This window comes from Stenella coeruleoalba (genome assembly GCF_951394435.1).
Source record: "Stenella coeruleoalba genome assembly, chromosome: 9".
In the NCBI taxonomy this organism is placed as follows: Eukaryota; Metazoa; Chordata; class Mammalia; order Artiodactyla; family Delphinidae; genus Stenella; species Stenella coeruleoalba.
Genome location: NC_137155.1, coordinates 30,438,458 through 30,464,061, shown reverse-complemented (window position 1 = coordinate 30,464,061; position 25,604 = coordinate 30,438,458). Strand labels below are relative to the sequence as shown.

Below are 25,604 nucleotides of genomic sequence, written 5' to 3'. Positions count from 1 at the left end.
GCATTTATATTGTGGTATTTTCATGTCAATGAAAATACCATCCTTTTGAAGGGCTGTGGAGTATTCCTCATAAGGATATATAATATTATCATTTATTTGTAATAGTGACTCTATTTCTGTTTTGTAAGTAAGTTCATTTGTACCATTTTTTTAGATTCTACATTATGTGTGGATATCATATATTTGTGATATCATATATTTGTCTTTCTCTGTCTCACTTCACTCAGTATGACAATCTCTAGGTCCATCCATGTTGCTGTAAATGGCATTATTTTGTCCTTTTTTTATAAGCCACAGTGTTTTTTTTGTTTTTGTTTTAGCCACAGTGTTTTGATGTACTTTTCATGACACTGCTTCTAGGAATGTTGTGGCATCTGGCATATACCTCCTCTCTCCCCTAGCTTTGCTTGATTTTCTCTCAAAACGATGCAAAATAAAGTTCTCAAGTCTTAAAAATAAAAACTTTCATTTTGCATTTTGGTTGTCTTGATTATTGTTAAAATTTACATCTGTAGTGTTTCTATTATTTGAGGATTCATGTGTTTTCAGAATAAAGATTATATTAAATCAATCCTTACTCTCAAGGAAAATAGCAGGCTGATGTTTTTACCCTAAGGCATTTGGAGAAAAATATTACAGCCCTTCAACTCAAGAAGGGCTTTCACTTTCACTTGCTGTAGCAGTGTCCTACAGCTGAAAAGTCACACAAGACAAGATGTAATGGCGTACTCAGTCATCAACTGCAGACTTCAGTGTGGTGGGGATTCAGAAAAAGGAAATCAGGGAAGCTTGCAAAAAGAAAAGGAGTCTTGAGCTTGAAAAAAGTCTAGAATGTGATATATCACAGCAGAGGCAAGAAAGACTGACTGGGACCAGGAAAGACAGGACTTTATACATGGGTATGTCTGCATATATATGTGTGGATGCATACATGGGTGATGTGTCAGAACTTAAGAAATCCTTCTACCTGTGTTTTTTCTAAGCTTTCCGGTTTTCTCATTTTCATATCTTCTCAGCAGCTAAGCGTATAACCTTGCCTGGAATAGGTACTCAATAAAAACTGCATTAAATTATATTTTTAGGGTAACAATTTCCTGCCCACACACATACACTGTGACTCTAGTGCTCTTTATCCATCTGTTGCTAACATGAAAGCTCCATGCCCTTCTAGCTTGCCTTGTAGCCTGTGAGTGCTGGGAGCCATAAGTAATTCTTCCTCCACCTACAGGCCCCAGGTTGGGAGTGGTCCCATGACTAGAATAAGACCTGGCAAAGATATCCACTGAGCTGACAAGCCTGACTTCCCATCTGTTTTTATCCCCTCTCTGCTTGCTTCTTCAACTGCACACATCTCCTAGGTAGTATAACAAGTTATCAAAGGGCAAACGTTAAATCACATTCTCATTACTTTATTTTGGATGGGGGGTAGATTGAGGGAATTGGGTAGATTTCCAAGGGAGGTTGGCCCATACACGCACCGAGAAGAAAGACCATAAGCTCCCCTGTGTACAGCCAAAGGCAGATGTGCTCAAACATAGGTGCATTTAACACCTGACAGGTATATTTAATAAGCCCAAATGTAAAGCATTACATTTTATCTGAAATGAAGTCTATTTTGCATTCCAGGTAAAAAGAAGGATATTTCACTTACCTGTGTAGAAGATGAACTATTAGGCAGAGTATTATATATAGCTAGTATTTATCAAGCATAGTGTTTAACATGTATGGTGACCAATGACAGTATTGGGAGAGTTGGAAAAGGGCTTCTAGAGAAATGAGAGCCCACACTGCAAGTAGATAGAAACATGTGCCTATTCCCGTGTTACACACACACACACACTGCAGACACACACGCTAATCAATTTTCCCTTGGGCTTAGAGTTCCGAGAGAGCAATGCATTTTAATTCTTAAATGTGAAGTATAACCAAGTCCTATATGACTTATGATCATCCGTTCCCTACTCAGACCCTTGAGTAGTATTGGAAAGTTAGAATTATTCTGTTACCAAGCTCTTTGAAATTATTTCATTCTTTGGAACCTCATAATCTTAGTGTCTAAGTGTTTAAGCTCATCTAGCTAAAAGAAGTAGTATATTGTTTTTTCAGTTCCAGCTTCTACCTGGGCAGTTCTTTTTAATTTGAAGAGTATCAGGTCTTGGAGACCATTTCAAAAAATATCTGGCCAACTTTCTCATCCTGAAATTAAGGAAGAGTTTAGAAAGATAATATTTTTAAGGATGTCTTTAGAAATTATGGGAAAATTTGCATATTACTTTCTAATAATATCAAATAAATTGGGTGTAAGAGTGGCAAGACTTGAGATTCACTAAGTTAATGTACCTTATTAATGAAATTGTATTTCTCTGCTAATGAACCTGGTCAGGTAGGAGCTACGAGGAGATCTGCATAATATGTAAGAGTGTAATTTTGTTTACTTTTGAGGTATTGCTCCCTGTAGAATATTTTATCGCTTACTTTTTTTTCACTCTGTGGTACACAGTTTCCCCAAGAAAACAAATGTTTAAAATATTCTTCCTCAGTTTTTCAAATCCATTGAGTAAAACTGAAGCTTCAGGAAGATGTTACGTTTATCCTGCAGTTTTGTGTGCCCACCAATAAAAATACCACTGAGTAACCCAGGGGGCCTCATAGACCCTAATTTGAGAATAAGAAAGGGATTAAGGCTCTGTTTCTCTGGTCACCTAAAAAGCAGAATGTTTATCATCACTAGGAGTCAAGATATTCTCAATCAGGGACTCTTCTTTTACCTAAGAGACCATTTCTTATGTTCTACACTGCTTTGATCTAATTCAGTGAATGCCTGAAAAACAGGACATTAGCATGATAGATATCAAATTTTCCCAAAGGGAAATCCACATTAATAAATCACAGTGCTTTGATTGATGAGATTGGAAATTGTTTGGATTTCTATCTGACCCTAATTATTTTCAACCATTTTCAGAAAGCGGCAGGAACACTGTAACTTCCTTGCTTTAAAAGGGGGAGGATCCAACAAGCTATAACTTTGGGAGCATTCCCCCACATATTTACATAGAAGAAGGGCACAGGTGTCCTTGGATGTCATCAAACATAGGAATCAGTGGTGCTGTGAACAGCCTTTATTGTGAAGTACTGATAGGTGCCCATTTCTTCTCATTGAGAAGAAAAAAGTTGTTTCCAGACTACTCAGGTTATTCAAGTATTTCATAATATCACAGCTTTAAGAGTCTGGCTGACTATACTGGCTCACCTGAACATTTACGGAAAATTAATATCTCTCAGAAGTCTACAAAATGCCTTCTGGCTTTAGACATTAGTAGGTTAATGGCAGTTAAACCTTCAGATTATCCATTGATTCTTTATATCCTTATACATCCGGCAAAGAAGGGATGCGCATATTTACATTTGAAAAAAAAATCTTTCTTTAAGTAACAAAACTGCTTATTTTAGTATTTTCTTGTATTGTTATCCTCAATAACAGAAGGAATAGAAGACGGGGTGTTGGTGATACATACAAAGGTATTAAAGTTTATTTTAGAGCCAGAAAAGACCCAAAGCCGTCACTGTCTTCCTCTTGCCTTCTGCCACGACTAACCAACATTCTGAAGAAATCACGCAAGATTAAATAATAGTCTCAAGCCAAACATTCTTATATGTACTCTGATAAATTTAACATATTCTTATGTTTTGTATGTTCTCAATTATATCTTTGCTTCATCCTTTCCTATTATAGTTTTCCATTACTGAAATCTTCCTGTCCTTTCCTGTTACAGGATTATAGCTGGACAGACATCCGCTGCCCCTTTGAAAAACGAAGAGATGCAGCATGCGTGTTTTGGGACAATGTAGTTTACATTTTGGGTGGCTCTCAGCTTTTCCCCATAAAACGAATGGACTGCTATAATGTCGTTAAAGATAGCTGGTATTCCAAACTGGGCCCTCCAACACCTCGAGACAGCCTTGCTGCCTGCGCTGCAGAAGGCAAAATTTATACATCTGGAGGTTCCGAAGTTGGTAAGGACTTATTCAGTATTTGTGTGTGCTTTAAAGCTGAGGGTCTTGGCTTTCATATTTAAACAGAGTTGGTATTATTTGTTCAGATACTTTTTGACAAATTTAAATACATATCTGTCATATTTTACCTTCCCTGAAGGTTTACCTTATTCTTAAACCTTCCCTGAAGGTTTACCTTACTCTTTCTAAGTCATTAATTTACGAGAACTTCAACTTCCTAGATTATGTTAACTGTCCATTTTTTGTCATGACAACGGTTTCATTGACGTCATCTGGATTTTAGTTTCATTGTTGCCATCTGGATTAGTTATTTTATATACGTAATATTATTTGCTTTAAAGATTTTGGAGTTTGGCTTACTCATAGACCCACATTCAGGCTTTTAAATCTGTATTATCTTTGCTTTCTTTGTATCAGAAAAAAGTAAGAATAATCTTTTTCATTTGCTTTATTTTTTAACTTTGTTTTTTTCTTTTGGCTGCGTTGGGTCTTCGTTGTGGCATGCGGGATCTTCGTTGCGGCGCGTGGGCTTCTCTCTAGTTGTGACGTGCAGGTTTTCTGTCTCTAGTCGTGGCACACAGGCTCTGTAGTTAGCAGCACTCGGGCTGTCTAGTTGAAGCACGTGGGCCTAGTTGCCCAACCAGGGGTTGAACCAGTGTCCACTGCATTGGAAAGCAGATTATTTACCACTGGACCACCAGAGAACTCCCTATTCTTTAACTTTTTAATGTAATGATTGGTAGTGGTATCTTAAGCTTATTGATCAGAACAGGGTGTGGGTATGGGTATAAAAACCTTTCTCATTGACAGATAATTTGTAAGTGTCCACTAGTGTTCGTTTATTAAATGAATAATTTTTCTAAATGAATATTCTAGGTGCAGACTAGCTTTTATATGCTTTCGTCTTTTCAAGTAATTTCTTTAGCTAAATAATGGGCTTATAAAGAAAACTAGGAAGACCAAGTAAATCTAAAGTATGGAATTTAAACGTTGTCTTTTTGTTTTCTTTTATGATTTTTATATTAGCCCAAAGACTGTTTTACTTTTGGTCAGCATATTTATTTGTTTTAAGTTTCTACCCCCACTCCCACTAGATGCAAAATGAATATAAGAAAGATTATGATTTTCTAAATGTGACTTGAAAATCATAAAAGATTATGATTTTCTAAAACACTTGAGTGTTTTATACATATACTTTTTTGTGGAAAGTATAGTAGATAACTTCATTTCTTCAGCATTTACTCTACTAAGTCAGTTTTTGACTTAAATAGTAACTTTTTAATCTGCTATATACTATTTCCCTTTAGTGTCAGCCGACTGAATCTGCCAAATTTGAAATGTTTAAAAAGTTAAAAAGAAGTTGCTGTTAGTCATGACTATTACTTCTTCTGTTTGTTACTCTTTGAACTTTGCTCTTCATAGGCTTTGGTTTTGATAGAGACTTATAAGTGTGTTATTGCTTTTAAGCGTTAGAAGAGTCCAGAAAAGTGGGAAGGGAGCAATAATTTGATAAAGTTCTAGCTTCGTTTTTCTTGGGAAAGAAAAAAAGCACTTGATCTTTAATGGTATCATTTCTAAAAGTCTTTATTGAGCTCCTAAAATGTGCAGAAGTTGCAAAACAGGGTGGGTGTGTTTTGCCGTTAAAATGTATAATCAAAGTACACCAGAAACACATAACGATACTTTGAGTGTATATTCAAGAATGGACCGGCATGACTTCAGGGCCTACCCACACAACTGCTGAGAGCAGTCAGGAAGAACAGTTTTGTTAATGATGCAGTGGCTGTTGTAGAACATTAAATGACAAGCCTGAGGATACTCTCAGATAGTAGTCTTCATATTTTAAGGTATAGACTTACCGTGTGTCAACAGCTGTGTTTTTCCCCCTCTCTATAAACATTTGAGGTTCAGTTAATTCCCATCATCATAACTGGGCTGGAAGACATACATAATGTTTCTTATTTAATTTGAAAATCTTTTGAAATCAAACCAATTTCTTTTTTGTTGTTGTTTAATTACCAATTAATAAGTCTCTCCAGCAGATCCTTTTCTGAATATTTTCCAAGGTCTATACAAACAGAGGTAGCTTTTTCTGAAACTATTTCTACGTTTTGTTGTTGTTGATAGAGTAGAGAAAAGACTCTCCAACCCTAAATTCTTTCCTCCAGTAATTAATGATTCAACTCTACGGTCAACTCACTCCAGGCCCACATACACACTAAGTTAAGCAAGATGGGGTCCTTTTCTTTTACAGGAAACTCGGCTCTGTATTTATTTGAGTGCTATGATACAAGAACTGAAAGCTGGCACACAAAGCCCAGCATGCTGACTCAGCGCTGCAGCCATGGGATGGTGGAAGCCAACGGCCTGATCTACGTTTGCGGTGGAAGTTTAGGGAACAATGTTTCTGGGCGAGTACTGAATTCCTGTGAAGTTTATGATCCTGCCACAGAAACGTATGTATCAGTTTAAAACTCTTACTACACAATTAATTGTATTCTATAAGCTCAATGGAAGAAGATGTCAAAAGGCAGAAGGAACCCAGCAGAAGGATTTTTGAATGTGCTAGGGTCAGGGGCATGTTTATAGCCTTGACCCTTCCTCTACACCTTAAGAGATAGCTTGACCTCATACCCTATGGGAGCCCCTCTCTATCTATTCCTGCTTGTGCAATAAATAAATGTCTGTGAATAAGAAAATATGACTGATTCATCAAACTCAAAATATTTTTGTTTGAGAGATCGGGAAGTGTAGAGAGGGGGAAACAATTTATGACCAGTAGTAAATTTGCCTTTAATTAGAAATATTATGTATTGGTTCGTGGCATTAATGAATCATACCCCTAGGTATAATGTCTTTTTTGAGTTTGTGCTTGCTAAAGTATGTTTGGATTCATATTTATTAAATAAAATTATTCTTTTTTTTTTAATATTTATTTACTGGGCTGCGCCATGTCTTAGTTGCGGCATGTGGGATCTAGTTCCCTGACCAGGGATCAAACCCGGGCCCCCTGCATTGAGAGCACAGAGGCTTAACCACTGGACCACCCGGGAAGTCCCTAAGTAAAATATTCTTAAGTCAACTGGGAAGTAAAATAAATGCTTTTAAAAGGCAAAATACAAAGAAATAAACGGGTAGCCCGTTTTTCTGATCTTGTAATTAATGATGGAACCCATTCAATACAGCCAAAGGATATGAGCCAGTTATTGATAGTGGGGGGTGGTAAGTATAGTGTAATTAGCTAACAAGAAAATGAACGCAGGTGATGTTCCAGTCAGACCTTTTGTTGATAATCAGAAACATCCAAAGACCTTCCATAAGAAAATTAACTTGCTCGTTTGAAAGGATTGTTCTTCCTTTACTAGAACAAGTTATTGGGCAAATATGTTCAACATAAATGTTATGCCAAAGAGCCGCACCAAAACTCTTATGCTCAAATTTTGTACTTGGAAATATTTCCAGGCTACAAAACATAGAAGTCTTCTACTCCAGCTATTGCTTTTATTAAATTAAGCATAAAGATTTCATTATAAAATATGATTGTCATTTGTAGTTATTTATGCTTCCCACCTATTTTTGAAGGATTTAAGGAAGCAAAATCAGTAACTCCTTTCCCAAAGAAAAGTGCAATTACAATTCTTCTTTTCTCATTTTTTGCTCAACTAGTCACCCATGTTAGGGATAGAATTGAAAGAAGCTTATCTTGAAACATATCTTTTGCTAAGTGTCTAGACTAGGAAATCTCTTGAGATCATCACACTTAATACTTCCCAATGTTTTTTTTTTTAATTATTGGAGTATAGTTGCTTTACAGTGGTGTGTTAGTTTCTGCTTCACAACAAAATGAATCAGTTATATATATACATATGTTCCCATATCTCTTCCCGCTTGCGTCTCCCTCCCTCCCACCCTCCCTATCCCACCCATCCAGGTGGTCACAAAGCACCGAGCTGATCTCCCTGTGCTATGTGGCTGCTTCCCACTAGCTATCTACCTTACGTTTGGTAGTGTATATATGTCCATGCCTCTCTCTCGCTTTGTCACAGCTTACCCTTCCCCCTCCCCATATCCTCAAGTCCATTCTCTAGTAAGTCTGTGTCTTTATTCCTGTTTTACCCCTAGGTTCTTCACGACATTTTTTTTTTTCTTAAACTCTATATATATATGTGTTAGCATACGGTATTTGTCTCTCTCTTTCTCACTTACTTCACTCTGTATGACAGACTCTAGGTCTATCCACCTCATTACAAATAGCTAAATTTCGTTTCTTTTTATGGCTGAGTAATATTCCATTGTATATATGTGCCACATCTTCTTTATCCATTCATCCGATGATGGACACTTAGGTTGTTAACATCTCTGGGCTATTGTAAATAGAGCTGCAATGAACATTTTGGTACATGACTCTTTTTGAATTTCGGTTTTCTCAGGGTATATGCCCAGTAGTGGGATTGCTAGGTCATATGGTAGTTCTATTTGTAGTTTTTTAAGGAACCTCCATACTGTTCTCCATAGTGGCTGTACCAATTCACATTCCCACCAGCAGTGCAAGAGTGTTCCTATTTTTCCACACCCTCTGCAGCATTTATTGTTTCTAGATTTTTTGATGATGGCCATTCTGACTGGTGTGAGATGACATTTCATTGTAGTTTTTTTTTTTTTATTGTAGTTTTGATTTGCATTTCTTTAATGATTAATGATGTTGAGCATTCTTTCATGTGTTTGTTGGCAGTCTGTATATCTTCTTTGGAGAAATGTCTGTTTAGGTCTTCTGCCCATTTTTGGATTGGGTTGTTTGTTTTTTTGTTATTAAGCTGCATGAGCTGCTTATAAATTTTGGAGATTAATCCTTTGTCAGTTGCTTCATTTGCAAATATTTTCTCCCATTCTGAGGGTTGTCTTTGGTCTTGTTTATGGTTTCCTTTGCTGTGCAAAAGCTTTGAAGTTTCATTAGGTCCCATTTGTTTATTTTTGTTTTTATTTCCATTTCTCTAGGAGGTGGGTCAAAAAGCACCTTGCTGTGATTTATGTCATAGAGTGTCCTGCCTATGTTTTCCTCTAAGAGTTTGATAGTTTCTGGCCTTACTTTAGGTCTTTAATGCATTTTGAGTTTATTTTTGTGTATGGTGTTAGGGAGTGATCTAATCTCATACTTTTACATGTAGCTGTCCAGTTTTCCCAGGACCACTTATTGAAGAGGCTGTCCTTTCTCCACTGTACATTTCTGCCTCCTTTATCAAAGATAAGGTGACCATATGTCCGTGGGTTTATCTCTGGGCTTTCTATCCTGTTCCATTGATCTATATTTCTGTTTTTGTGCCAGTACCATACTGTCTTGATTACTGTAGCTTTGCAGTATAGTCTGAAGTCAGGGAGCCTGATTCCTCCAGCTCCATTTTTCGTTCTCAAGATTGCTTTGGCTATTCGGGATCTTTTGTGTTTCCATACAAATTGTGAAATTTTTTGTTCTAGTTCTGTGAAAAATGCCAGTGGTAGTTTGATAGGGATTGCATTGAATCTGTAGATTGCTTTGGGTAGCTTTTCACAATGTTGATTCTTCCAATCCAAGAACATGGTATATCTCTCCATCTATTTGTATCATCTTTAATTTCTTTCATCAGTGTCTTATAATTTTCTGCATACAGGTCTTTTGTCTCCTTAGGTTGGTTGATTCCTAGATATTTTATTCTTTTTGTTGCATTGGTAAATGGGAGTGTTTCCTTAATTTCAGTTTCAGATTTTTCATCATTAGTGTATAGGAGTGCCAGAGATTTCTGTGCATTAATTTTGTATCCTGCTACTTTACCAAATTCATTGATTAGCTCTAGTAGTTTTCTGGTAGCATCTTTAGGATTCTCTATGTATAGTATCATGTCATCTGCAAATAGTGACAGCTTTACTTCTTCTTTTCCAATTTGGATTCCTTTTATTTCCTTTACTTCTCTGACTGCCGTGGCTAAAACTTCCAAAACTATATTGAATAAGAGTGGTGAGAGTGGGCAACCTTGTCTTGTTCCTGATCTTAGTGGAAATGCTTTCAGTTTTTCACCATTGAGGACGATGTTGGCTGTGGCTTTGTCATATATGGCCTTTATTATGTTGAGGAAAGTTCCCTCTATGCCTACTTTCTGCAGGGTTTTTATCATAAACGGGTGTTGAATTTTGTCAAATGCTTTCTCTGCATCTATTGAGATCATATGGTTTTTCTCCTTCAATTTGTTAATATGGTGTATCACGTTGATTGATTTGCGTATATTGAAGAATCCTTGCATTCCTGGAATAAACCCCACTTGATCATGGTGTATGATCCGTTTAATGTGCTGTTGGATTCTGTTTACTAGTATTTTGTTGAGGATTTTTGCATCTATGTTCATCAGTGATATTGGCCTGTAGTTTTCTTTCTTTGTGACATCCTTGTCTGGTTTTGGTATGAGGGTGATGGTGGCCTCGTAGAATGAGTTGGGGAGTGTTCCTCCCTCTGCTATATCTTGGAAGAGTTTGAGAAGGATAGGTGTTAGCTCTTCTCTAAATGATAGAATTCGCCTGTGAAGCCATCTGGTCCTGGGCTTTTGTTTGTTGGAAGATTTTTAATCACAGTTTCAATTTCAGTGCTTGTGATTGGTCTGTTCATATTTTCTGTTTCTTCTTGATTCAGCTGCTTGGCAGTTGTGCCTTTCTAAGAATTTGTCTATTTCTTCCAGGTTGTCCATTTTATTGGCGTAGAGTTGCTTGTAGTAATCTCTCATGATCTTTTGTATTTCTGCAGTGTCAGTTGTTACTTCTCCTTTTTCATTTCTAATTCTATTGATTTAAGTCTTCTCCCTTTTTTTCTTGATGAGTCTGGCTAATGGTTTATCAATTTTGTTGATCTTCTCAAAGAACCAGCTTTTAGTTTTATTGATCTTTGCTATTGTTTCCTTCATTTCATTTTCATTTATTTCTGATCTGATTTTTATGATTTCTTTCCTTCTGCTAACTTTGGGGTTCTTTTGTTCTTCTTTCTCTAATTGCTTTAGGTGTATGGTTACGTTGCTTATTTGAGATGCTTCTTGTTTCTTCAGGTAAGATTGTATTGCTATAAACTTCCCTCTTAGAACTGCTTTTGCTGCATTCCATAGGTTTTCGGTCGTTGTGTTTTAATTGTCATTTGTTTCTAGGTATTTTTTGATTTCCTCTTTGATTTCTTCAGTGATCACTTCGTTATTAAGTAGTGTATTGTTTAGCCTCCATGTGTTTGTATTTTTTACAGATCTTTTCCTGTAATTGATATCTGGTCTCATAGCATTGTGGTCGGAAAAGATACTTGATACAATTTCAATTTTCTTAAATTTACCAAGGCTTGATTTGTGACCCAAGATATGATCTATCCTGGAGAATGTTCCATGAGCACTAGAGAAAAATGTGTATTCTGTTGTTTTTGGATGGAATATCCTATAAATATCAATTAAGTCCATCTTGTTTAATGTATCATTTAAAGCTTGTGTTTCCTTATTTATTTTCATTTTGGATGATCTGTCCATTGGTGGAAGTGGGGTGTTAAAGTCCCCTACTATGAATGTGTTACTGTCGATTTCCCCTTTTATGGCTGTTAGTATTTGCCTTATGTATTGAGGTGCTCCTATGTTGGGTGCATAAATATTTACAATTGTTGTATCTTCTTCTTGGATCGATCCCTTGATCATTATTTAGTGTCCTTCTTTGTCTCTTCTAATAGTCTTTATTTTAAAGTCTATTTTGTCTGATATGAGAATTGCTACTCCAGCTTTCTTTTGGTTTCCATTTGCATGAAATACCTTTTTCCATCCCCTTACTTTCAGTCTGTATGTGTCTCTAGGTCTGAAGGGGGTCTCTTGTAGACAGCAAATATATTCATCTTGTTTTTGTATCCATTCAGCCAGTCTGTGTCTTTTGGTGGGAGCATTTAGTCCATTTACGTTAAGGTAATTATCGATATGTATGTTCCCATTCCCATTTTCTTAATTGTTTTGGGTTCGTTATTGTAGGTCTTTTCCTTCTTTTGTGTTTCTTGCCTAGAGAAGTTCCTTTAGCAGTTGTTGTAGAGCTGGTTTGGTGGTGCTGAACTCTCTCAGCTTTTGCTTGTCTGTAAAAGTTTTAATTTCTCCATCAAATCTGAATGAGATCCTTGCTGGGTAGAGTAATCTTGGTTGCAGGTTCTTCTCCTTCATCACTTGAAATATGTCCTGCCACTCCCTTCTGGCTTGCAGAGTTTCTGCTGAAAGATCAGCTGTTAACCTTATGGGGATTCCCTTGTGTGTTATTTGTTGTTTTCCCCTTGCTGCTTTTAATATGCTTTCTTTGTATTTAATTTTTGACAGTTTGATTAATATGTGTCTTGGCATATTTCTCCTTGGATTTATCCTGTATGGGACTCTCTGTGCTTCCTGGACTTGATTAACTATTTTCTTTCCCATATTAGGGAAGTTTTCAACTATAATCTCTTCAAATATTTTCTCAGTCCCTTTCTTTTTCTCTTCTTCTTCTGGAACCCCTATAATTCAAATGTTGGTGCGTTTAATGTTGTCCCAGAGGTCTCTGAGACTGTTCTCAGTTCTTTTCATTCTTTTTTCTTTATTCTGCTCTGCATTAGTTATTTCCACTATTTTATCTTCCAGGTCACTTATCCGTTCTTCTGCCTCAGTTATTCTGCTGTTGATCCCATCTAGAGTATTTTTCATTTCATTTATTGTGTTGTTCATCATTGTTTGTTTCATCTTTAGTTCTTCTAGGTCCTTGTTAAATGTTTCTTGCATTTTGTCTATTCTATTTCCACGATTTTGGATCATCTTTACTATCATTATTCTGAATTCTTTTTCAGGTAGACTGCCTATTTCCTCTTCATTTGTTAGGTCTGGTGGGTTTTTATCTTGCTCCTTCATCTGCTGTGTGTTTTTCTGTCTTTTCATTTTGCTTATCTTACTGTGTTTGGGGTCTCCTTTCTGCAGGCTGCAGGTTCGTAGTTCCTGTTTTTTTTTGGTGTCTGCCCCCAATGGCTAAGGTTGGTTCAGTGGGTTGTGTAGGCTTCCTGGTGGAGGGTACTAGTGCCTGTGTTCTGGTGGATGAGGCTGGATCTTGTCTTTCTGGTGGGCAGGTCCACGTCTGGTGGTGTGTTTTGGGGTGTCTGTCGACTTATTATGATTTTGGGCAGCCTCTCTGCTAATGGGTGGGGTTGTGTTCCTGTCTTGCTAGTTGTTTGGCATAGGATATCCAGCACTGTAGCTTGCTGGTCGTTGAGTGAAGCTGGGTGCTGGTGTTGAGATGGAGATCTCTGGGAGATTTTCGCCATTTGATATTATGTGCAGCTGGGAGGTCTCTTGTGGACCAGTGTCCTGAAGTTGGCTCTCCCACCTCAGAGGCACAACACTAACTCCTGGCTGCAGCACCAAGAGCCTTTTCATCCACACGGCTCAGAAGAAAAGGGCGAAAAAGTAGAAAGAATAAGAATAAGGAGGGGGAGGGGGAGGGGAGGAGGAGGAGGAGGAGGAGGAAAGAAGGAAGGAAGGAGGGAGGGAGGAAGGAGGCAAGGAAGGGAAAAAAGAAAGATGATAAAGTAAAATAAAGTAAGATAAAATATAATAAAGTTATTAAAATAAAAAAGATAATAAGAAAAAAACAAAAAATCGGATGGATAGAACCCTGGAACAAATGGTGGAAGCAAAGCTATACTGACAAAATCTCACACAGACACATACACACTCACAAAAAGAGGAAAAGGGGGAAAAAATCATAAATCTTGCTCTCAAAGTCCACCTCCTCGATTTGGGATGATTCGTTGTCTAAAGGAGGGAAGGCAGGAAAGAAAAGATAAAGTAAAATAAAATAAAGTTATTAAAATAAAAAGTAATTATTAAGAAAAAAGTTTTCCAAGACGGACGGGTAGAACCCTTGGACAAATGGTGGAAGCAAAGCTATACAGACAAAATCTCACACAGAAGCATACACATACACACTCACAAAAAGAAAAGGGGAAAAAATAATAAATCTTGCTTTCAAAGTCCACCTCCTTATTTTGGGATGATTCGTTGTCTATTCATATATTCCACAGCTGCAGGGTACATCAAGCTGATTGTGGAGCTTTAATCTGCTGCTTCTGAGGCTGCTGGGAGAGATTCCCCTTTCTCTTTTTTGTTCTCAGAGCTCCCAGGGGCTCAGCTTCGGATTTGGCCCCGCCTGTGCGTGTAGGTCGCCGGAGGGCGTCTGTTCTTTGCTCAGACAGGACGGGGTTAAAGGAGCCGCTGATTTGGAGGCTCTGGCTCACTCAGGCCCAGGTTAGGGAGGGTCACGGAGTGCAGGGCGAGCCTGCGGTTAGGGAGGGTCACGGAGTGCAGGGCGAGCCTGCGGCGGCCTCTGCCGACGTGACGTTGCACCAGCCTGAGGCACGCCGTGCGTTCTCCCGGGGGAGTTGTCCCTGGATCACGGGACCCTGACAGTGGCGGGCTGCACAGGCTCCCCGGAAGGGGGGTGTGGATAGTGACCTGTGCTTGCACACAGGCTTCTTGGTGGCGGCAGCAGCAGCCTTAGCGTCTCATGTCTGTCTCTGGGGTCCGCGCTTTTAGCCACGGCTCGCGCCCGTCTCTGGAGCTCCTTTAAGCAGCGTTCTTAATCCCCTCTCCTCGCGCACCAGGAAACAAAGAGGGAAGAAAAAGTCTCCTGCCTCTTCGGCAGGTCCAGACTTTTCCCCGGACTCCCTCCCGGCCAGCCGTGGCGCACTAACCCCCTTCACGCTGTGTTCGCGCCGCCAGCCCCAGTCCTCTCCCTGCGCTCCGACCGAAGCCCGAGCCTCAGCTCCCAGCCCCGCCCGCTCCGGCAGGGGAGCACACAAGCCTCTCGGGCTGGTGAGTGCTGGTCGGCACCGTTCCTCTGTGTGGGAATCTCTCCGCTTTGCCCTCTGCATCCCTGTTGCTGTGCTCTCCTCCGCGCCTCCGAAGCTCCCCTCCTCCGCCACCCGCAGTCTCTGCCCGCGAAGGGGCTTCCTAGTGTGCGGAAACCTTTCCTCCTTCACAGCTCCCTCCCACTGGTGCAGGTCCCGTCCCTATCCTTTTGTCTCTGTTTATTCTTTTTTCTTTTGCCCTACCCAGGTACGTGGGGGTTTTCTTGCCTTTTGGGAGGTCTGAGGTCTTCTGCCAGCGTTCAGTAGGTGTTCTGTAGGAGTTGTTCCACATGTAGGTGTATTTCCGGTGTATCTGTGGGGAGGAAGGTGATCTCCGCGTCTTACTCTTCCGCCATCTTCCTGGAAGTCTCTTTCTCCCAGTGTTTTTTTAAACTGTACCTTTGTACTTGCCAGGGCACACTGGAGATACACCTTATCCTAATCCCATCATCCATCCATCCAGCTATCTATCCATCCCCTCTTGTCCTAAACCATAGGAGCAGGGTATATACCAACTGTCCTCCCTCCTGTATCAGTCTCTACTTTACCTCGCATAAATCCTATACTCAAAAAGCATTACAGCATACTAGTTGGAAAACTAATCTCATTCATTCTGCTGCCTAATTATTGTTTCGTTTCTAAAAAATATCTTGGAGTAGAGCCCATACCATATGAACTCCAGGCTTCTAAATTCTGAGATCTTTATTCAGGCAGTATCAGTGCAGAGAAAGAGTATAAAGGGATTCTACAACTTCAATATTTTTTAAAACTAGGTGAATATAATCAGTTTGGGGAATATTTTAAAACTTACACAATTTAGCATTTCTTTTGTATATATTGAGCTTATGTATTAAATTTGAATTCTCTATATTCTCTAAATTTTCCTAAGTGAAAAGCTAGTGTGAATATGATTATCCAAATCTCATAATGAAAGATGTTATATACTACTATGATTTCCTTTCTAATATGTTGTGTCCATCCAACGTATTTTTTGTAAAACTGTTTCTTCCCAATTTTGACAATTTTTAAAGTGTTTTTTAACTAGAATATGTTCGATTGGAAGCTAAGAAATGAAACCTATGGAAACAACACAACACAGTTTCCACAGTTAGAATTTTGAGAAAAGCTACTGAACACTAAACTCAGGTTGGAGAGAGCAGAGACCTAGTGCATACTCTGCATGTGAATTATAGGAGGAAGGATGTTTCACAAAGTTCCTTAATTCTAAACCTTGAGGAGACTTAGATATATATAAAACATTCTCTTATTTTATATCATAGACATATTTAGAGAAGAAAGGGGTATGTATATTGAATTTTTCCAAGTCAGATCCTCTGTTTAACACACTGACAGCTCACTGTGTGGAGAGGCTGTGGAGGTCGAGTACTGGCTCTCCCACTTTCGAGCTGAATGCCTGTCTTTTCACCTGGAAGAGCACGTGTGTTCATCCTGAAAAACAGGAGGACTTACTTTAACTGAATGCTCAGAAAATGAGAGTGGTGACTGTCAAACCATTTTTAAAACAAACCAAAAGTATGTAAATATAAGGCAACAAGAGTTGTTGATATTTCAGAGTTCATCATTATGCTCTAATTATGTTTTGAAAAGTTAAATGTATTAAATTATTTAAAAGAAGAGTTATGAATAACCATATTAGGGCTTCCCTGGTGGCGCAGTGGTTGAGAGTCTGCCTGCCGATGCAGGGGACACGGGTTCGTGCCCAGGTCTGGGAGGATCCCACGTGCGGCGGAGCGGCTGGGCCCGTGAGCCATGGCCGCTGAGCCTGCGCGTCCGGAGCCTGTGCTCCACAACGGGAGAGGACACGGTGGTGAGAGGCCCGCATACCGCAAAAAAAAAAAAAAAGAGAGAGATGAATCTCATAGAAAACAATAACAAAATTGTCTGTGTGTTTAATGCTGCTACCTGTGAATTAGTATCCTTCAACCCTTGTGTCCACATTTATATTCTCAATCTCTTTCTTTATAGTAGTGCCTGTGATCACAGACACATGCTAATAAGTTATTAAACGTGACAGAATGATAGGAGCTGCCTGAAGTTCTAAGTGTATATTTAAAGATGTATGTGTGAATAGTAACAGATATGCTAATTTGCTGATTGCTAGAGGCCCATGATAAATTTGTTTTACTTACCGTATGTAAATATTAATTAAAACCACATGTGACTAAAACCATATTAGTACCTTATATTTTCTTACATATCTTCCCTGTTTTGTTTGTTACTGTTTTACAAGTTATTGTGAACTATAGGAAATGGATGTCTTCCAAAGACATGTTAATAGTCTCCAGATATCCTCTGTTTCCCATATCCTATTGGAGTTGAAAGGAATAAAATCCCTATTTACCCCACCTATAAATTACTGAAAACCGCTGTTAAACTTTTGTTTTCTAGCTTTCCAGACATGCAGGTGCACATTTGTGTGTGTGTGTGTGCATGTGTACACATATGTGAGTGGTAAATGAGCGCTTACTTGGAATAACAGACTTTATAAATTCGTATGAGTCCTTTTACTTCTTGTGAACATGTATACTAAAAACTTTCCTTTGTTTTTTCAGATGGACTGAGCTGTGTCCAATGATTGAAGCCAGGAAGAATCATGGACTGGTATTTGTAAAAGACAAGATATTTGCTGTGGGTGGTCAGAATGGCTTAGGTATGTGAAATTAGTTCACTTTTTCAACTTTTGCAATGAATTTGCTGATATTTCCTTATCTTAAGTTATGAAAATGTTTCTTGATCACATACATCATTAGACTTCTTTTTTTATAGTTTCTGTGAACTAACGGTTTATGAAACATTGTAATACGTTTAACATTTCTGTCTATGAATGTAGGTAATAGCCACCAGTCATTGTGACAGTCTCAGGTGGCTTTAGCACATTTCCAAATACCCTCTGGGGAATGGTATCACATTAGCTTAAGACCTATTGAGTGGGGACTTCCCTGGTGGTCCAGTGGCTAAGACTCCATGCTCCCAATGCAGGGGGCCCGGGTTCGATTCCTGGTCTGGGAACTAGATCCCACATGGTGCAACTAAGAGTTCACGTACCGCAACTAAAGATCCCACATGCCACAACTAAGACCTGACACAGCCAAATAAATAAATTAAATATTTAAAAAACAAAACAAAACAAAACAAAACTGTTGAGTGACAGAAACATTTGCACTTTAACATAACTTTTAAAACTTTTTAATTTAACTTTTAGGACTTGTATCCAGGCTCTGAATGGCAGTGTTTCCTAAACATTTTTAAACGTTGCATGAAAATATCGGTACTACTTTTTTAAATGAGTAAATTTGATCTTTTTATTTTCTTAAATAATGTTGTACTAAAGAATCTTAAATAATTGCTTTTAATAATGTAGAATTTGGACTGAATCTATAAATAAGATTCCATAAAGCTTATTTTAGTCAGTACCTTTAATCACTACTTAAGTATAACAAAGAAATAGCTTTATTTCCTTCTTCTGTCTCTATCCATTGCTGTTTTTCATAAGCTGCTGACAGATAAATGGTAGAAGGAAAAAGAAGGATATTTGAATGATTATAATCAAACTTAATCAGAAGGAAACTTCACTGGTCTACTTTTTAATTTTTCCAGAGCAGATAGAACATCTTTAATTTTATAGAATAAATATAAGTATTTATGATTCTAAAATGACAAATGAAAATTAAGTTAAATTTCTGTTGTGTTCAAGTAGGAATAGGAATTTAAATGGTAGATATGTGAGGATTCATTGTAAAATTCTTACAACTCTTCTGCATGTTTGAAGTTTTTCATAATGAGAGGTTTGGAAAAAATACAAAGAATTATTACTTTAAGAGATCTTAGAATTGTTCATATAGCTGTTCACGTTTTATTCTTTTGAAGGTGGTCTGGACAATGTGGAATATTACGATATTAAATTAAACGAATGGAAGATGGTCTCACCAATGCCATGGAAGGGTGTAACAGTCAAATGTGCAGCAGTCGGCTCTGTAGTTTATGTCTTGGCTGGTTTTCAAGGTGTGGGTCGATTAGGACACATCCTTGAATATAACACTGAAACAGACAAATGGATCGCCAACTCCAAAGTCCGAGCTTTTCCAGTAACAAGTTGTTTAATTTGTGTTGTTGATACTTGTGGAGCAAATGAAGAAACCCTTGAAACATGAAAAATGAGTGAACTTCAAGACTCACTGGAGACTCAAAAGTATGGCCGCCAGTGCTTTGTTCCAAGAGTTTGGTTACAAAGTTTTAGTTTGGTGTTTTGTTCTTTTCAAGGAAGTTTCAAGTAAAGTAAGATTCCTATAAAATAGATTTTATTTTATATGGGATTTCTTACTTCATTCAAAGACCATATTTCAGCTGGCCACATAACCAAGAACATATCTAGCAAGAAAACTTGTAAAGTTATAAGCACTTGGTGAAAGTATGAATTCTTAAATGAATTTCACATTTGTAACTATGATTATGGCAGAATGGGGGATTGACTCACCATAGAAGCAACCTCATCTTAGCTCTAGATTCTATTTTCATACATCATAGAAGTGCTATGTAGTTAGGACTGTTTGTTTCTGTTCAGTCAAGAACTAAGAAATAGTATGAATTGTAAGTCAAAGATAGGCAGTTGTGTTGGAGCAGCTTAGTCTCACGTAATTTTGCTTGTCTTCATTTGTTCCATTTAGTGCCAAATGTATTGCATTTTAAAAGCAAGCCAGAGTGAGTCAAAGCATACACTTATATCTCACAAAACTTCATAAACACATTTTGAGAGTTAAAAATGTACCCAACTCCTCATGAAATATATTCTGTCCAATTAAATAGTTCCATCTTTTTAACACAAAATGGCAAGCCTAGTACCCATCACTAATTTATATCACTTTTTTCCCCAGGGGTTAAAAAAGGATTATGCCTCTTCAGTGCTCACTCTGTTAAATAAAATCCAATCATTATAAGAATTATTACCTAGCAAAAGAAAGCCACTTATAGCAAATTTCTAGGTCACTAGAATAGCACTGATAGTTATACATTTTGAACTTCTTACAGATTAGAAGGGTACATGATTTCTCTTCCTTAGCAGAGCACATCATTGATATTTGACCCAGTTGTCTCTAAAAGTTTTTTAGTTGAGTTAAATATTTGTCATCTTGTATTAATTGCTTATATGTGGTCAGTAAATCTTTTACAAAACCAACTCTTCATTTCTTTCCAAGTAATGGTTTGCCCTTTTACATTATGAAATGTATGGAGTGGGCCATGTAAAGCTGTCACCATCCATGTTTTTACCTGGTAATATTAAATATTTTTAAACTTCAAGTAGACCGCTAAGTTCATTCTTCATTTTAAATGTGTTAGGTAATGGTTGTTTTTTGAACTTGTGAAACAGTGTTTCTCTTTAACTTTTTATTGTTTTCTTTATAATGGGGGTTATAAGCTTAAAACCTAAAAATGTTTATATGAAAAAGGAATTATAAAAAGATTATGGTAGATATATTTCTATTTATGTAAGGTTTTATGTACATGACAGCTTTATTAAGATATAATTTACATGTCATACAGTTCACTGATTTAAAGTGTATTCAATGGTCTTTAATATATTCACAGAGTTATGCAACCATCACCATAATTTTGGAACACTTTCTTCACCGCAAAAAGAAACCCCATCCTCATTAGCAGTCACTCCCCATTTTCCCTGTATTACCTTCTTATGGCTCCTGTAACAAATCACCGTAAACTTTGTTGCTTAAAGCAACAGAAATTTATTCTTTCACAATTTGGGAGACCAGAAATCCTAAATCAAGGTGCTGTTAGGGTTGAGTCCTTCTGGAGGCTCTGAGGCGAAAACTTGCCATGCCTCTCCTGTAGCTTCTGATGGCTGCCGGCAAATGTTGGTGTTTCTTGGCTTATAACTACATCTCTTCAGTCACTGCCCCAGTCTTCACAGGGCCTTCTTCCCTGTGTGTCTCGTCTCTCTGCATCTTCATGTGGTGTTATAAGAACAACAGTCATTGGATTTAGCTTACCCTCCTCATAATCCATTGTGACCATATCTTAACCAATGACATCTGCAAAGACACTGTCTCCAAATAAGGTCACATTTTGGAGTTTTGAGGAGACATTATTCAACCCAGTTGCATCTCCCAAACACCCCATCCCTAGGTAACCATTAATCATTCTGTCTCTAGATTTGCCCATTCTGAACATTTTTATGTTGAATTTTGAATTTTCCTCTCCGTTGAAAAAAATGTGTCAATGTTTTTTGAGGGTAGAATATCCATTTATCATATTACAATGGTTATATTACTTAATTTGATACAATAATTTCCCATATGGGAATATGCAGCTGTTTAAGGTATTTTAAATAACTACCCTTTTCTTTAGGCTGTATCTGCTGACTAGAGCACACTACGATAAGTATGTAGACAGCTTTGATGTAGGTTATAATGAATTGTGTGTGGTTTTTTTCCTTAGTAATCTTAGTAATTCTAATTAGTGTCTGTTTTCTGTCCTGGAAATAGTCTATGATATTGTCAATATCATGATAATGAGTAAAAATGAAATATATTGGCGAGTATATTTTCTGTTACTCCCCCACCCAAAATTCCTATCCTGTATAGTGCTCTACTTTCTTTTTAGTAGATATGTGATTGTTAATGTTATATTTTTTACAGTGACACGACTTTGATGACATAGCAGTTTAGCTTTTACTTTTGAAAATCACAGTGTGAACATGAAATTTTAATGTCTTGAAAAAAATTGTTGCTGTCAAAAACAGTCATTAATTACAATTGTGACCTAGCGTTCAAAAATGTGACATATAGTGTCATGGAAAATTTAGAGTCATGAAAAGAGCCATTTTTTTAAATCCAGCAGTCTATTTTCCTTTTGCCTCATACACTGTTAACGGCAAATATTTTGGATTTGCTGCAGAGGCCAGGGTAAAGGAGATATTTGAAGGAAATTTTGCTTTTTAAGGGTGGTAGTGTTAACACACATCAGCAACTTCAAAAATTCAATCCACTCAAACATGGCACCAAAACAGCTCTCACTAAGTCCCCGTAATTTGCTAACATGAAAGAATATTTTACAGGTTACATCATTCAGCACTTGATAAATCATTCCTTTAAATAACCCCCTTTCTCCTTACAGTTGCCTCAAAAGACTTTTAAAAGCTTGAATCTACTTTCATCTTCCTAACTTTCCTCCTTCCCAAGGTAATTCAAACTACTTTAGGAGAAAATCTGTACTGGGAAATTGTCTGAAATGTCATCCTTACTAACTAGAAAGCTTTTTTACTTTCCAGAGCTTTAAACCTATTCTGATAACAAAGCTGTAAAATGGGGTTCAAGGTCTGGTTCATTCAGTTCTTTTTTTTTTTTTAACATCTTCATTGGAGTATAATTTATTCAGTTCTTGTAGGAAATTTCCCTGACTTTATCTTCCAGCCATCCATTGAATTTGTTTCCACTATTCCATGTTTAATTTCCAAGAGCATTTTCTTTTTAGGATTGTCCTTTTATATAGCATGCTGGTCTTGTTTCATGTTGCCCTGTCTGAGGATATTTTAGTTTCCTTAACATTACTTATATTTTTGGTGTGTTTCTCTTTCCTCTGACTTCTTTTTAGATTGCTTTGCTCTTTCCTGTTGGAGTCTTTCCTCAAATATCTGGTGCCTGGCTGTGCATTTTATATTTAAAATTAGACATTAAAAAGTTGTGAACTTTTGTTTACAAACGTGAGCTGAATTGTCAGTGAATCTCATCATATGTTAAGGAAATGGCTGCCTGTTTTTTAATAAATTTATTTGTTTATTTATTTGGGTCTTGGTTGCTGTGCGCAGGCTTTCTCTAGTTGTGGTGAGTGGGGACTACTCTTCGTTGCGGTGCACGGACTTCTCATTGTCGTGGCTTCTCGTTGCAGAGCACGGGCTCTAGGCGTGCAACCTTCATTAGTTGTGGCACATGAGCTCAGTAGTTGTGGCTCACGGGCTCTAGAGCTCAGGCTCAGTAGTTGTGGCGCACGGGCTTAGTTGCTCCGCGGCATGTGGGATCTTCCCAGGCCAGGGCTCAAACCCGTGTCCCTTGCATTGGCAGGCAGATTCTTAACCACTGTGCCACCAGGGAAGCCCCTGGCTGCCTGTTTTTGTTGGAGATCCGTAAGAGATCCACAGATCTTTTTCTGGGATGTTTGATTCTCCAGAATATAAACTTACAAACTCCTGCCCCTTGAGTGTGGGGGAGCAAGCTGGGAAGAGACTGACAATAAGCCTGGCTGCAGGATTTCTGGAGCTCAGACAAAGCGCCATTCAACAGGCAGAGTTCGGTTCCTCTTTTGTCAGTACCATAACTTGACCCTCTATATTTACATCCTGGACCCTAAAGCCTCTCTTGTTCCCTTTTTTCAAGAAAAGAACCTATCTCCCAACAGGTAAGGATAGTCACCTAATGGATTTCTAACTGAACCTCATACAGATTTTCAAACAGTCCACTGTTCTGTGATACCTAGTGGTTCTTAATTCTTGTGGCTTTTCAGCCTTCTCTGGGGACATCAGTTGTCCATCTTACAGGAATATGATTCTTCCTCTAAGTAATTTACTATGTACTCTTCTATGTGCATTCAGTCTTCATAAATTGTGGTTTGAAATTACAGTTATCTCCTAGTATAATCAAAGATGATGTTTTTGCTTGTTTTCCCCCTCATTGTGAGATATTTTCAAGAGGAAAGGGTGGCAGAGGCATTTTTACTCTGCCACCTTGAAACCAGATGTTTCCTTCCCGTGACCTCACTCTCCTGATTTCCACCTACCCCTCCCCTATCACTACTGAGTTCTACATGCCTCAGCCCTAGGCTGTCATCATCTCACACAGCACTTTATTCAGATGATTTCAGTCAGGATTCTGGCTTTGCCCACCTCTCCACCTTCACAGAGCACCATACACACCCTTGTTTAAGCTTCAGCCTAACTGGTATTATTTTAGGTCTTTGATGCCAGCAAAGTTCTTACACATGCTGGCATTTGCATGGATGAAAAGTCAGTGAACATAGTGAGAGATTCATTACTACAAGGGGACTGCTCAAAATAGATACGTTAAGAATGATGGGAGCCAAGTTTCTCACTATGAAAGAAATACAAAGGGGAAATAAAATGAATTCTGTGATCTTGGGTTGAAATTGGAGGTTATCAGTGTGCAGTCATAGTTTTTAATAGACATATAGATATAGGAATATGTATTAATGTAAATGTGTCTATAGTATGTATTCTCTAGCAATGCCCATGAAAGGATTTGGGAACAAAGATACCACAATAGCAATGAGCAAATTTAGAGCTCAGATCTTGGCTTCTAAGTGCCACCAAAAAAGACCCAGGGCTCCTTGGAGAACAGGCTGATTCCAGGACTGAAGCAGGGAAAGTGTCAGATGACCCTGGAGCATATTTTAGGCCAGGAAGTGAAGTGCTCAAAGAATCATGGGATGTGTCAACTGGAAATGATTTGAGCATCACAATAAATTATAGTAACAAATTATAACCCAATGAATAAAATTGGAAACCATAAGTCATACTGATAGGATAAATAAATGAGTGAACTAAAAGTTTGGTGAGGAATGAGGTTTTTATATACTTTCACAGTCTCTCCCTACAAAATCCTTATTACTAACAAAGAGGAAAAGAGTAATTTTACAGTGGAGCAGCTTGCCAGACAACACCTGAAGTGATCAAAGTGAACGTGACAATGTGACAAACAGAAATTGTGCACAACTTGACAGGTACATTGTGAAGACCATGGATGCCAAAGATGCATAATCTAAATCTAATTACTAGAAAACAGATTAAGTCTGCATTAAGGAAATTCTACAAAATAACTAGCTGTAATGTTTGTGTCAAGGTCATGAAAGTCAAGGAGAGACTGAGAAAATGTTCCAGAATGAAGCCTGAAGAAATATGAGTAAGGCAACAATGATTCTGAACTGCATCCTTGTCCTTTAAAGGACATTACTCGGACGTTAGGCAAAATATGAATAGAATCTAAGGATTAGATAGTAGTATGCAGCAATATTAATGTCCTGATTTTGGTGATTATATTGTGGTTAAGTAGAATGTCCTTGTCTGTAGGAAATACAATAAATAATTGGGTGTTGGGGCATGAGGTCTGCAATATAGTCTCAAATGGTTCAGGAAAAAGATCTTTGTACTATATATACATGTAACTCCTCCATAAATTTTTTTCAAAACAAATGAATTAAACTGATTTAAAAAAATAATAAACTAGGTTGCACCAGTTATTCCCAGTGCTCCTGTAGATTCTGCTGTCATCAAAATCCAAACAAAGTATATGAGCAAGAACAATGGCTAGTCATCTTAAACCACCGGGGACGAACCTGTAAGCCAACAAAGTCAGATTTATTGACGCATTGCAACCAAGGAGACTGCACACTAGAGGAACTGTAGGGTGTCTCACCACACAATGGAAAAGGTAGATGTAGGATTTGTGGGAAAGGTGGAGTTAAGATAAAATCTAAATGAAACAGTTTTGATAGCCTCAAAGCAAAGCAGAGCGGTGTAAAGAGGCATCAACATCACATCTGGAGTGAGAAGTGGGTGTAGGATCATGTTCCCTTGGAAACCACAAAGTTAAGAGAATAAGTAATATTCTTTTCAGGAACCCCTTGTCTGCAGCTCTGCACCTGATTAGAAATAGAAGCT

At 37.9% G+C, this 25,604-nt stretch overlaps 1 protein-coding gene across 3 annotated transcripts in view; it reads left to right on the top strand.

The window, feature by feature from the left end:
* The window catches only part of KLHL7 (kelch like family member 7), a 67,115-nt gene extending 44,353 nt beyond the window's left edge, over positions 1–22,762 (top strand). For 2 of the 3 annotated variants that reach the window (XM_079932090.1, XM_079932091.1), the window contains 4 exons: positions 3,774–4,014; positions 6,269–6,470; positions 17,476–17,573; positions 18,791–22,762. In XM_079932090.1, the coding sequence (XP_079788216.1) occupies positions 3,774–4,014; positions 6,269–6,470; positions 17,476–17,573; positions 18,791–19,074 (825 nt within the window). In that variant the 3' untranslated portion in view covers positions 19,075–22,762. The remainder of the gene's footprint in view (positions 1–3,773; positions 4,015–6,268; positions 6,471–17,475; positions 17,574–18,790) is intronic. The other variant, XR_013829866.1, reaches the window with a different exon arrangement.
* The last annotated feature ends 2,842 nt before the right edge of the window (positions 22,763–25,604 follow it).